Raw genomic sequence first — 12,197 nt, 5'->3', positions numbered from 1 at the left:
TCTCTGGACTCAACTACTGAAGCTTCTGCTTCTGCTTCTGAGCTAAAGCTTAAAAATGTTTTACTCTTCTCTCTTGCTCTGTTCTCCGTAATCTCCACACAGAGACGTAGTTGTTCGATTTTCTTCAGGCTTAGAAATCTTTGCAATTGTCGAGTATTGGACACGTAAACTGGTGGAGTGTCGTACGCCATCGTTTTCAATGCTTTATTCGATAACATGTAGCTAAGCTGAATATGATCCTTCAAATTATTCAATCCATAATCATCGAGAACAGACTTTGCGAAATCTTCATGTGTTGTTTTCTCATCTAAATGAAGAACTTTACACCCTCTACTGTCGATGTTGAATACATATTTGTTTTTCTTAATCCATTTACCAGAAACAATAATTACCGGATCCATAACCAACTGAGAAAGATGAAGACGATAGATAACTAAGATGAAGAAGAACATGAACAGTCTCATAAAGCAAGTTATAAATTTCGTTCGTTAGTGATGACATGGCAAGGAGTTTGTTGATATGGCGGATTCCGAGTCTGTATCTTGGATTTTTTTACAAAACTCAGCCAAAAAGTTAACATTACCTCAGCCTTTAAGTAACAATAACTCGGCTATCACGTATTTAATTAACCCAGCCATGTCGTATTTAATAACACTCCAACAAAATATCTCAGTCATTATGAAATTAAAACTCAGCCGTAATTGAAGAGAACCCTTTTTACAAAAATCAGCCGTAATTAAAAGACAACAACCCAACCATAATGTAAAATATAAACCAGCCGTAATAATGTCACAGCAAAGAACATAAAAAGAGAAAAGATTCTGATAGAATACATCTTCACCATTCCCTTGTGTCCATAATCACGCTCATCGGTTCAAACTCACGGAAGAAGAGCCCCAACTCTTTGATCCAGAAACAGCGGTTACATATTTTGTCACCCTTACTATTTTCAATGTACCACAAGACCCAATCTCGCTCCATAACAGGAACACATTGGCAACTATAGAACGAATGAACAACGGTTGAAATGAACTCGTCCCTCTTTGGCAGAAACTCGTCACTGTGCGACAAACCCCATGTCCATTTTAGAGATCGAACTAGTTTCCCGATCCTGACAACTGATTCCCTCGTAAAACGAGCAAAATACTCCTCATCACCCCAAAATATTTTTCTAGTCATTGCGTATGTATACACAGCACGCTCATATCCTTCATCCGCTGCAAGCTTCATGAAAGCAAGTCCTTCTTCCTGAAGGTTAAATGTGAAGAAAAACTGTACACCCTTCATATAAAGTGTGCTTGGATTTCTCTCTGCGTAGCAAGTTTTAAACAACTCAGGAGGCATATTGAGTCTCCTGGGAACGGATAACACATCGTAAAAATGGTTTACCCTTCTCCGCTCTGCTAACGCCTTCATCGTCTTGCACGATGCTCTTAGGCCATAGAGATCTGTGAAGGAGTTACCAGCCACACGTTCAACCACTAACGCCTGAATCTCTTCAGGCAATTCAAGTATCGGGAAATAATCCATTAATGTAACGTTCATATAACTAAGCAATGATATTTGACATAACTCAGCCATGTTGGTTAATATAACATCGACGCCTTCGTAGAGATCGAGACGGTAATACTTTATTATTTAACTCATAATATAACTCAGCCATTAATATTAACATAACTCAGCCGTTAATATTTTGGGTTTTATCATGGCCCATCGAGATTTAGGATTGATACTTTGGGACAGTTGAGTGTGGAAAATACGGCTCAGAACTAATATCGAGGCTTTTATAACATCGAGACGATACTTTAGTATTTAAAAACTGATTTAACATGCACAATTATCCTTTTTTTATAATATTAAACGCCTTATAATTATGGGACGTTTCGACTTTCTTGATTTGACGGCTCATAACTAATATCGAGGCCATTTATAACATGGAGCCGATAATCACGAGGAGTTTAAAAAGTTAAATAAGGCAGAAATTAATGATAACTCAGTCGTAATACGAAAACATTAAAATCCATAGCTCAGCCGTTATACTAATCAAGAAAACCCAATATAATCGTAACATGTTTATATAACTCAGTCGTAATGTAAAACATTAAAACCCAAAACACAAAACCCAGCCGTAATACAAAACATTTAAACCCAATTCTTTTCATCGTCTCTCTTGCTCTGTCATTCCGATTCATTTCGTCATCCTTGTTCTCCGTAAACTGGTGGAATGTCGTTCGTTGAATTCATATCTGTTGTTGCGAATTCAATCTGTTGTTCTCAATTCATTCAATCTGTAATCATCGAGTACAGACTTTGTGAATTCTTCATGTTTTGTTTTCTCATTTAAATGCTGAACTCTACACTCTCTACTGTCGGCGTTGAATACATATCTGTTTTTCTTAATCCAGTTACAATAAACAATAATTACCGGATCCATAAGATCTCGGAGAAAGATGAAGAATAAGATGAAGAAGATAGATATATAGATAGATAAAGAAGATGAAGAAAAAAGATGAACAGACAGACAAACGTAGTTGTAAAGTAGTTCGTTAGCAATGACATGGCAAATCCGAGTTGATGATATGGCGGATGACATTGAAAATTGGTTAATCAGCCGACAAACAAATATATAACTCAGCCTCCGTAAATCAGCTCTCATTTACAATGTAAGTCAACCGAACCATGGAAATATTTCAGTAATTAATCTTTTGATCCTTAATCAGCCGTAATTAGGATGAAAAATGATAAATCAGCCGTATCGTTACTTAGATCAGCCGTCAAACGAATGATATTCTAGTAATTAATCTTTCGCAAATAAGTCAGCCGTAACCGAGCTGAGTTTACTGTTAATCCATTCTATTACGACCGACTAATCATAAACTCAGCCGTAACAACATCACATTAGTCAGCCGTAAATTATATAACTCAGCCAGTCGATATTCATTAACTCAGCCGGGGAAACATAACTCAGCCGTCTCTTAGTTACAACTCAGCCAAATTTTTCAGAAAACAAACCGCCGTTGTATAAGTCAGCTGTAACCTTTGTCTGTAAGTCAGCCTTTATCTCATAAATCAGCCATATTTTGTAATTCAGCCGTACCGTCCGGCTGACTTATGTTCTTAAGTCAACATTTTCCTCTTAACTCAGCCGCGTTTGTTTATTCAGCCGGCATGTAGATATAAATCAGCCGTAACGACGTATGTAGCGAATTACGGCTGACTTAATGAAAACACGGAACATAATTCCTACGTGGCGCCGAGTTTTTGCTTATGTGGCAGCCAAAAGTAATGACATTCCTGTAAATATGTTTTTTCTCATAACGTAAAAAAAGGGCATGCTTGGTATTTAAAAAATGTCAGCAGTAAAAAAAAAGATTTCTGTCAATTGTCGAATTAGTGGTATGGGGCCATTTAGACATAAAGCCCATTCCAATCGGATTCTTTGTGAAGCAGTGAAACGCAGTGATTTGGTGTTGTGGCATTTGAACGGCTATATAATAAACCGAGAACGCTCTTTCTTCCTTTGGGAACCAAGAAAGTTCTTTCGCTATCTTCAAAAGTTTCGCAAGATGTCGAGAGTGGGTATGAGAGTGAAAACATGGATTGAAATTGCCATAGATTTCTTGGGCAGAATCAGAAAGAAGAAGTAGAGGGAAGAGAAAGAAAAAGAGCCATCGAAGTCTACAGCGCTCGTTAACTCCAACGCTAGTCCTAGTCCGGTTCCATTTGCACATACATGGTTCCAGCGACTTTTCAAGAGGGACTACAACGTGAAGGAGAAGATAGATCAGGCGATGCCACCGCACCACACCACCCTGGCCGAGGCTGATGCCTCCAGTTTCCGCAGTTGAACCCTCCGCACAACACGATCCCCGCCGAACCTCCTGTTCCCGTTCCTCGAAGCCACCACGTTTCTTTGAAGTCAACTTTCTTTTTTGGTTTCTTGATCAATGGCAAGTACAATTGTAAAAATGGATTTTTTTTTTCTTCATTTGTGTATAATATGGAATAAGAAGACTACGTTGAGAGAAGTCAACAATGATTCAAATACATCATAGTACATCTTTCTCAGCTGAAATCATCCATGACTACAATTTAACTTTTCTTTCAGTGTAACATTATCTTCCGTAAGATTTGGTTCAAGTAGTTTAAAGTTTTCGATTCACAAAACATTCCTTGAATAATAACAATCAAGAACCATGAGATAACATGTTTATGTCAGAAAAGAAATCTATTAGAGTTTGTTTCTGACACAAACAAAAATAGTTCAGAATATCATACAACACAAAGATCATGTAAGTCATTGTAAGACTTCATTTGAGATCATATGTCTAAGTTCACACATTTCTAATCATTTTTCTTTAAAAAATGGTAACTTCAAAGACAGTATTTCATTTCGTTTCTCTAGGCAAACTTGTCAAAAAAACAAAAACATACTTGTGAAATAATGGTACATAGGAACTTACAAAAGTAAAATTTTTTTGTAAACTTATATTGTGAGAAAATGCAACAATAATTCAGATACATCTTTCTCAGCTGAAACCATCCATGACTGCGATTTAACTTTTCTTTCGGTCTAACATTCTCTAGTGTAAGATTTTGATTCAAGTAGTTTAAAGTTTTGATTCACAAAACTCTCTGAATCAATAATAACAATCAAGAACCATGAGATAACATGTTTACGTCAAAAAAAGAAATCTATGTAAAGTGCATGTTTATTTCTGATACAAACAAAAATAATCCATAATATCATACAACACAAAGATCATGTACATCACTGTAAGACTTTATTTGAGATCATTTGTCTACCTACACACATTTTTAATCATTTCGCTTTTAAAAAATGGAGACTTTAAAGACAATATTTTATTTCATTTCATTTTTCTAAGCAGATTTGTCAAAACAAAATTGTGAAAAATACATAAGTGCTATGAAATAACTTATAATTTATAGTATCGAGAAATTTAAATAAGAATAGAATTTAATACCCGTAGGAAGGAAATAACACTAATATAAGTGAACGAGTTTATTATAAGTAAGAAGAAGAAGATGTAATGGTGTACAAAAGAGTGAGATGAGTGATGGTATTTATAGTGAGCAACAATACATAAAATATCAAAGATGGTGCTTGATTTGGTAAATGAGTGGGTGATCATAGTGCTTGATGAGTAGATGATCATAGTGCTTGAGTGGAGGATCATTTCAAAGTTTATCTTATAACACTCCCCCTTGATCATCCATCTTGTATTAAATTAAGTTTCGTAACACTCCCCTTGGGGACCGGTGTCACTCTCCGCTCTCGCTTAACGTCTTTGTTGCCTCGTTAAAAACCTTTCTAGGAAAACCCAATGGGAAAAACCATAGTTAGGTAAAAAGAGTACAACTACATAAGCTCCCCCTCGATTGAGCAGTCATAGATCCTTCTGATGACGCATTCCAATGTTATGGACATGTTTTCTGAATACCGAAGTAGGAAGTGCTTTTGTGAAGAGGTCGGCTGCATTGTCGCATGATCGGACATATCTTACTTCAATCTCTTTCTTCTTCTCGAGCTCTTGAGTGTATGAGAAGAACTTTGGATGTATATGTTTTGTTCTATCACTTTTGATATATCCTTCATTCGTTTGAGCAACACATGCCGCATTATCTTCATATAGAATAGTTGGCCCCGTACTTTTGTCAATCCCACTACTTGAACAAATGTGTTGGCTTATTGATCTTAACCATACACATTCTTTACTTGCTTCATGTAGTGCGATGATCTCAGCATGATTTGAAGAGGTAGCCACAAGCGTTTGTTTCTGAGAACGCCAATATATAGCAGTGCCTCCGATCGTAAAACATATCCTGTTTGCGATCGGGCTTTGTGTGGATCTGAAAGATATCCTGCATCTGCAAAACCAACCATTTGACCATTTGAATCTTTAGGGTAAAATAAGCCTAAATCAATAGTCCCTTGTAGGTAACGAAAGACATGTTTAATTCCATTCCAATGTCTTCGTGTTGGAGATGAGCTAAATCTTGCTAGAAGATTAACATCGAATGATATATCAGGCCGTGTACAATTTGCAAGGTACATCAACGCTCCAATTGCACTTAGATATGGTACTTCCGGACCAAGTATCTCTTCTTTTTCCTCAGGTGGTCGAAATGGATCACTTTCAATGTTAAGTGATCTGACGACCATCGGAGTACTAATGGGATTAGATTTATCCATATTAAAGCGTTTCAACACTCTTTTGGTGTATGTAGATTGATGTACAATATACCATTTTGAAAATGTTCTATTTGAAGGCCAAGACAATACTGTGTCTTTCCGAGATCTTTCATCTCAAATTCTCCTTTTAGATATTCTGATGCCTTTTGTATTTCCTTCTGAGTTCCAATAATATTTAGATCATCAACATATACCGCGATTATCACAAATCCGGATGTTGTTTTCTTGGTGAAAACACATGGGCATATAGGATCATTCACATATCCTTCTTTTGTTAAATGTTCACTGAGACGATTGTACCACATACGTCCAGATTGTTTTAACCCATATAATGATCTTTGCAATTTTATTGCACATAACTCTTTAGGTTTGGAACTTAATGCTTCTGGCATTTTAAATCCATCAAGGATTTTCATGTAGATATCAGTAGCTAATGATCCGTATAGATAAGCTGTAACAACATCCATGAGACGCATCTCAAGATTTTTATCAGCGACTAGACTCATCAGGAATCTAAATGTGATCGCATCCATTACAGGAGAATATGTTTCCTCATAATCAATACCAGGTCTTTGAGAAAATCCTTGGGCTACAAGGCGAGCTTTATACCTTGTAATTTCATTTTTTCTCATTTCGTTTTCGAACGAAAATCCATCTGTACCCAACTGGTCTCACATCTTCAGGTGTGAGTACAATAGATCCAAACACTTTTCGTTTGTTAAGCGAATCAAGTTCGATTTGTATTGCTTCTTTCCATTTATTCCAATCATGTCTCTTTTGACATTCATATATGGATTTCGGTTCTGGATCATCGGTATCTTCATTTACCTCATTTGACATAAGATATGAGAAAACATCACCAATGTCATCATTTTCATTCCTTTTCCATATCTTTTTGTTATGGATGTAATTAATAGAAATCTCATGATTATCTTTTGATTCATGATGCTCTGATTCATCAGAGTCCTTATCATTTATTTCTTCCAAAATATTTTCTGCTATTTTGGGTGCATCATATATTTCAGCTTTCTTCTGTTTCCTAGGATTTTTATCCTTAGAACCAGCAGGTCTACCACACTTCAGGCGTGTTTTTGGCTCTAGTGTGTCATCCTCCTTTTCTTGTTCATTTGGCATTTTGATACGAGCAGGAGCATTTGCAGCTGGTATATGAGATTTAGTTACCGTCTTGGTATCTGCAAATGCATCAGGTAGCTGGTTAGCTATACTCTGTAAATGCATAATTCGTCGAACTTTTAGTTCTGACTCTTTAGTAGGAGGATCAAGATATAACAATGATGGTACACCCCATTTTATATCACTTCCAACATTTTTGTTTTCTCCCCCTAGAGCTGGGAATACATTTTCGTCAAAATGACAATCAGCAAAATGTGCTGTAAAGACGTCGCCAGTCTGTGGTTCTAGGTATCTTATAATTGATGGAGAATCACAACCAACATATATTCCCAACCTTCTTTGTGGTCCCATATTTGTTCGTTGTGGTGGTGCTACAGGCACATATACCGCACAACCAAAGATTCTAAAGTGGGAAATGTTTGGTTCTCGACCAAACGCTAGCTGTAGTGGGGAATACTTATGGTATGCACTCGGTCTGATCCGAATGAGTGCTTCTGCATGCAAAATGACATGTCCCCATACAGAGGTTGGAAGTTTTGATCTCATGATCAATGGTCTTGCAATCAATTGCAGACGCTTAATTAAAGATTCAGCCTAACCATTTTGCGTATGAACATGAGCAACCGAATGTTCAACTTCAATTCCCATTACCATACAATAGTCATTGAATGCTTGGGATGTGAATTCACCAGCGTTGTCTAGTCTAACTCTTTTAATAGTATAATCAGGAAACTGTGCTCGCAGTTTGATTATCTGAGTTAGAAATCTCGCAAATGCCACATTTCGAGATGATAATAGACAAACGTGTGACCATCTACTGGATGCGTCAATTAATACCATAAAATAGTGGAATGGTCCACATGGTGGATGTATCGGTCCACATATATCACCTTGAATTCTTTCAAGGAACTTTGGTGATTCTTTATCGATTTTGGTTGGCGATGGCCTTACGATCAATTTTCCTAGAGAACATGCAACACATTTCATTTTATTCCTTTGAGAAATTTCCTGGATTTTCAATGGATGACCATGTGAACTTTCTATGATTCTACGCATCATTGTAGTGCCTGGATGGCCAAGACGATCATGCCATAGTGTAAAACCATCAGAATTTTCCTTAATCACCAAATGTGATTCAAGGGCACTTATATATGTATGATGCAGACCAGAAGAGAGTTTTGGTAATTTTTCCAATACCTTTTGTTTTCCCGATTTCTCAAGAGTAATATAAATATACTTCTTTCCATCCTCAGTTGCAGACTGAGTATCAAATCCTTGAAGATATATGTCTTTAAAACTCAACAAATTCCTTTTAGAATTTGGAGAAAATAGTGCATTATTTATCGAGAATTTTGTCCCATTTGGTAATGTGAAATGGGCTTTACCAATCCCTTCAATCAAGTCTGCAGGACCCGATATTGTGTTAACAGTGATATTTGTCGGTTTTATTTCGGAAAAATATTTTCTGTGTTTCAGAATAGTGTGCGTTGTTCCACTATCTGGTATACAAATATCTTTAGTATTGATCTTGGTTGATGTTCCATTTGTAATGTCCATTTCTGACACAAATATAAGAAAATATTATTCATAAAATATTATACATCATTAGGAAACATTAAACACACAATAATTATACATAAAAAAGGTAAAAAAAACACACAATAATTATACATTAATCTTCCACAAAAAATAATTATTTATGGTATAATTGTGGAATTTCAAGAGTCACATGATGGGCACTTAAGCTTCCGTGATAGCGGTCTCTTCGAAATCATTCACAAAATCAGACGCATCGAGGTGCGTTGTACCCTGAGAGTGTTCCACAAAGTTTACTTCTTTTTCTTTCCCTTTGACGGACTCCTTGTACAGAGCGCAAAGGTGTGCAGGGGTACGACATAAACGAGACCAGTGTCCCTTAGTACCGCATCTGAAACAAGCTTCTTCTCGCTTCTGGGAGGTATTTCCTTGGTGTTCTTTTCCCTTAGGGGTTTGTTCAGAGCGGACCCACTGGAATGACTTCCTATCTTTTGGATTGTAATTTCGTCGTCGTCCACGGTAGTTTTGACGGCCGCGACCGCGAGCCCGAAAGGTATTATTTTCCCTTAGTGGTTTCTTCGCATCTAATGTGTTTGCTTCAGGAAACGGTTTGGAACCAGTTGGACGGGTCATGTGATTCTTGATCAGAAGCTCGTTGTTCTTTTCTGCTATGAGAAGAGCTACAACCAATTCCGAAAATTTGGTATATCCCCGCAACCTGTACTGTTGTTGCAGGGTGATGTGGCTCTTGTGGAATATGGTGTATGTCTTCTCAAGCATTTGAGATTCGGTGATCGTTTCACCACAATATCTCAATTTAGCCACAATTCCTAACACAACAGAATTGTAATTCATCACTTTGTCGAAATCTTGGAATCTGAGACTCTGCCATTCATCCCGAGCAAGTGGAAGTGTTGTCTTTCTGATGATCAAAACGATCTTTCAGAGACTTCCATAGCTCTTTAGGGTCTCTCATGTTGGCATAGTCATAAATAATACTTTCATCAAGGTGTCTTCTAAGGAAGATCACCGATTTAGCCTTTTCTTAAGGCGTTGAAGTATTATTCTTTTTAACGGTCTGGGATAGACCAAGAGATTCAAGATGAAGTTCAACATTTGTAACCCATGAAATGTAGTTGGTACCAGTGATGTCTAAAGCTGGAAATTGGAGCTTCTCTACTTTTTCCATTTGTATTTCTAAGACACAAAATAAAAATTATTAGAATATTATTAATATTAAAAAGAACCGTTTACATTAATCATACAAGCAATTACAAGGAGAAGCGATGTAAATAAAATTAAACCGATATTCATCTTAAATTCACTCGGAGTAAATTCTCCAACGAATAAACCATAAATAGAAACACAAATAAAAATGGCACATAAAAACAAAAGTGCGCGAATCATCTTTCTTGAAATGAAAAATCGGAGGAGAGAGATTTGAAATTTTTGAGAGAAGATGAAATGTTTTGGATGATGAAATGGAGTGAAAATGAGTTTTATTTATAGATGAAAATTACTGTTCATGACCGTTGGAGAAAGGAGAAAATTTTGAAATTTTTTCTTTGTGACCGTTGGGTTAAATCGAGTGCACCAAAAATTAGTCTGAAAATATCGTATTAAACGGTCAATCAAATCTATAAAATTTCATAAAAGTGAAAAATTATGACAATGAAATATTTATGTTATATGACAACAAATCATGCGACGGCTCAGCCGATCAATGCAGAATAATAAATAAATTATACGGCGGCTCGGCCGACCAATTAATAATAAACAGAATATAAGGCGGCTCAGCCGACCAATAAATATTAAACAGGATATAAGGCGGCTCGGCAATAAATAATAAACATGATATAAGGCGGCTCGGCCGACCAATAAATAAATTAAATTACTAGTAAATAATATAGGCGGTATTCTGGCCATTATAACATGATATAAATAATAGTAGAGGCGGTATACCGACCATTATAACAGGGTATAAATGATACAATAAATTTTACCGAATTGCAGAACGATCATGCTGATAACGTGTTATGAAATAACTTATAATTTATAGTATCGAGAAATTTAAATAAGAATAGAATTTAATACCCGTAGGAAGCAAATAACACTAATATAAGTGAAAGAGTTTATTATAAGTAAGAAGAAGAAGATGTAATGGTGTACAAAAGAGTGAGATGAGTGATGGTATTTATAGTGAACAACAATACATAAAATATCAAAGATGGTGCTTGATTTGGTAAATGAGTGGGTGATCATAGTGCTTGATGAGTAGATGATCATAGTGCTTGAGTGGAGGATCATTTCAAAGTTTATCTTATAACAATAAGAATTGATTGTACTCTTCAAAAAGTAAAATGGTTCGAAAACTTGTATTGCGGGACAATACAACAATGATTCAGATACAACATATCATCTGATTTAAAAAATGTAAATATTGTGAGAAAGCAACAATGATTCAGATACAAAAAGTAAAATCTTTCTCAGCTGAAACCATCCATGACTAGGATGGTGAAGAAGTGTGTATGGGGATGACCCAACAACTGAGTTTATTGCTTAAGAGGAGCTTTCTTCTCTCTGTCTGCAATTCTAGCAGGGGCATTTGAATGCGACTTGAACCTGCCTCTTCCTCCTTCTCTCTCCTACAGATTCCAAAATCAACAGTATGAGTTTAGATATAGTCTCATCATCATGGTTTAGAGATTTATATTATATAAACTTGAGTCATTAGTCTGTGTTGATGGGAATATTTCCCTTTTGTGTACCTTTTTCTTGACAACCTGAACAACATCTTCGTCTTCAAGATGCTGAGAAAGACCACAATTCTGAGGATTGTGCCTTGCGCTTGTGCCCCACACAAGGGCATACTTCATATCCTTCACCAGAGTTCTGTGGACGTGGTTACAGAAGTCTTCAACCGTGCATCCACCTTGTTGGAGATGAATTTAGCATTCTCCCTCAAGGCCAGTCGGTTAATAAGATTCAGACCAACTCTATCAGGAGACTAACCGGGATCTAACCTGACGATCAATGTTAGAGTTCGAGCTAATCAACTTGGCCTCGCGATCGACTGGATCAGTGTCGGCCCATCAAGCCATCGCTCGATCGACTCAGCCTCACGATCGAATGACCGACCGGATCAGTGTCGGCCCATCAAGCCATCGTTCGGCTGGAAAGCCCATTAAACAACAATTTAAGCCCAAACTGCTAGGGCGAATGAGTGACAGACGGGTATAGCCTATAAAAGGAAAACAAATGGGAAGAAGAAGGGGATCCGAAAACAGACAGTAAGAGATTGACGGCAAGATCT

At 36.7% G+C, this 12,197-nt stretch overlaps 1 protein-coding gene and 1 pseudogene across 1 annotated transcript; both read right to left on the bottom strand.

Moving 5' to 3' along the window:
- Positions 1-9,088: 9,088 nt before the first annotated feature.
- Positions 9,089-9,739, bottom strand: LOC125591963. The gene has a single exon (XM_048766903.1). The coding sequence runs from the start codon at positions 9,737-9,739 to the stop codon at positions 9,089-9,091; it is 651 nt and encodes a 216-aa protein (XP_048622860.1).
- A 1,314-nt stretch (positions 9,740-11,053) lies between these two features.
- LOC125591962 overlaps positions 11,054-12,197 on the bottom strand; it is a 46,659-nt pseudogene continuing 45,515 nt past the window's right edge.

This window comes from Brassica napus, chromosome C8 (genome assembly GCF_020379485.1).
Source record: "Brassica napus cultivar Da-Ae chromosome C8, Da-Ae, whole genome shotgun sequence".
NCBI lineage: Eukaryota > Viridiplantae > Streptophyta > Magnoliopsida > Brassicales > Brassicaceae > Brassica > Brassica napus.
The sequence above is the reverse complement of the archived record's forward strand: the minus strand, read 5'-3'. Positions and strand labels throughout refer to the sequence as shown.

Excerpts from the sequence above, each read along its gene's own strand:
- LOC125591963 (XM_048766903.1), bottom strand. The coding sequence starts at position 9,739 with ATGAATTACAATTCTGTTGTGTTAGGAATTGTGGCTAAATTGAGATAT.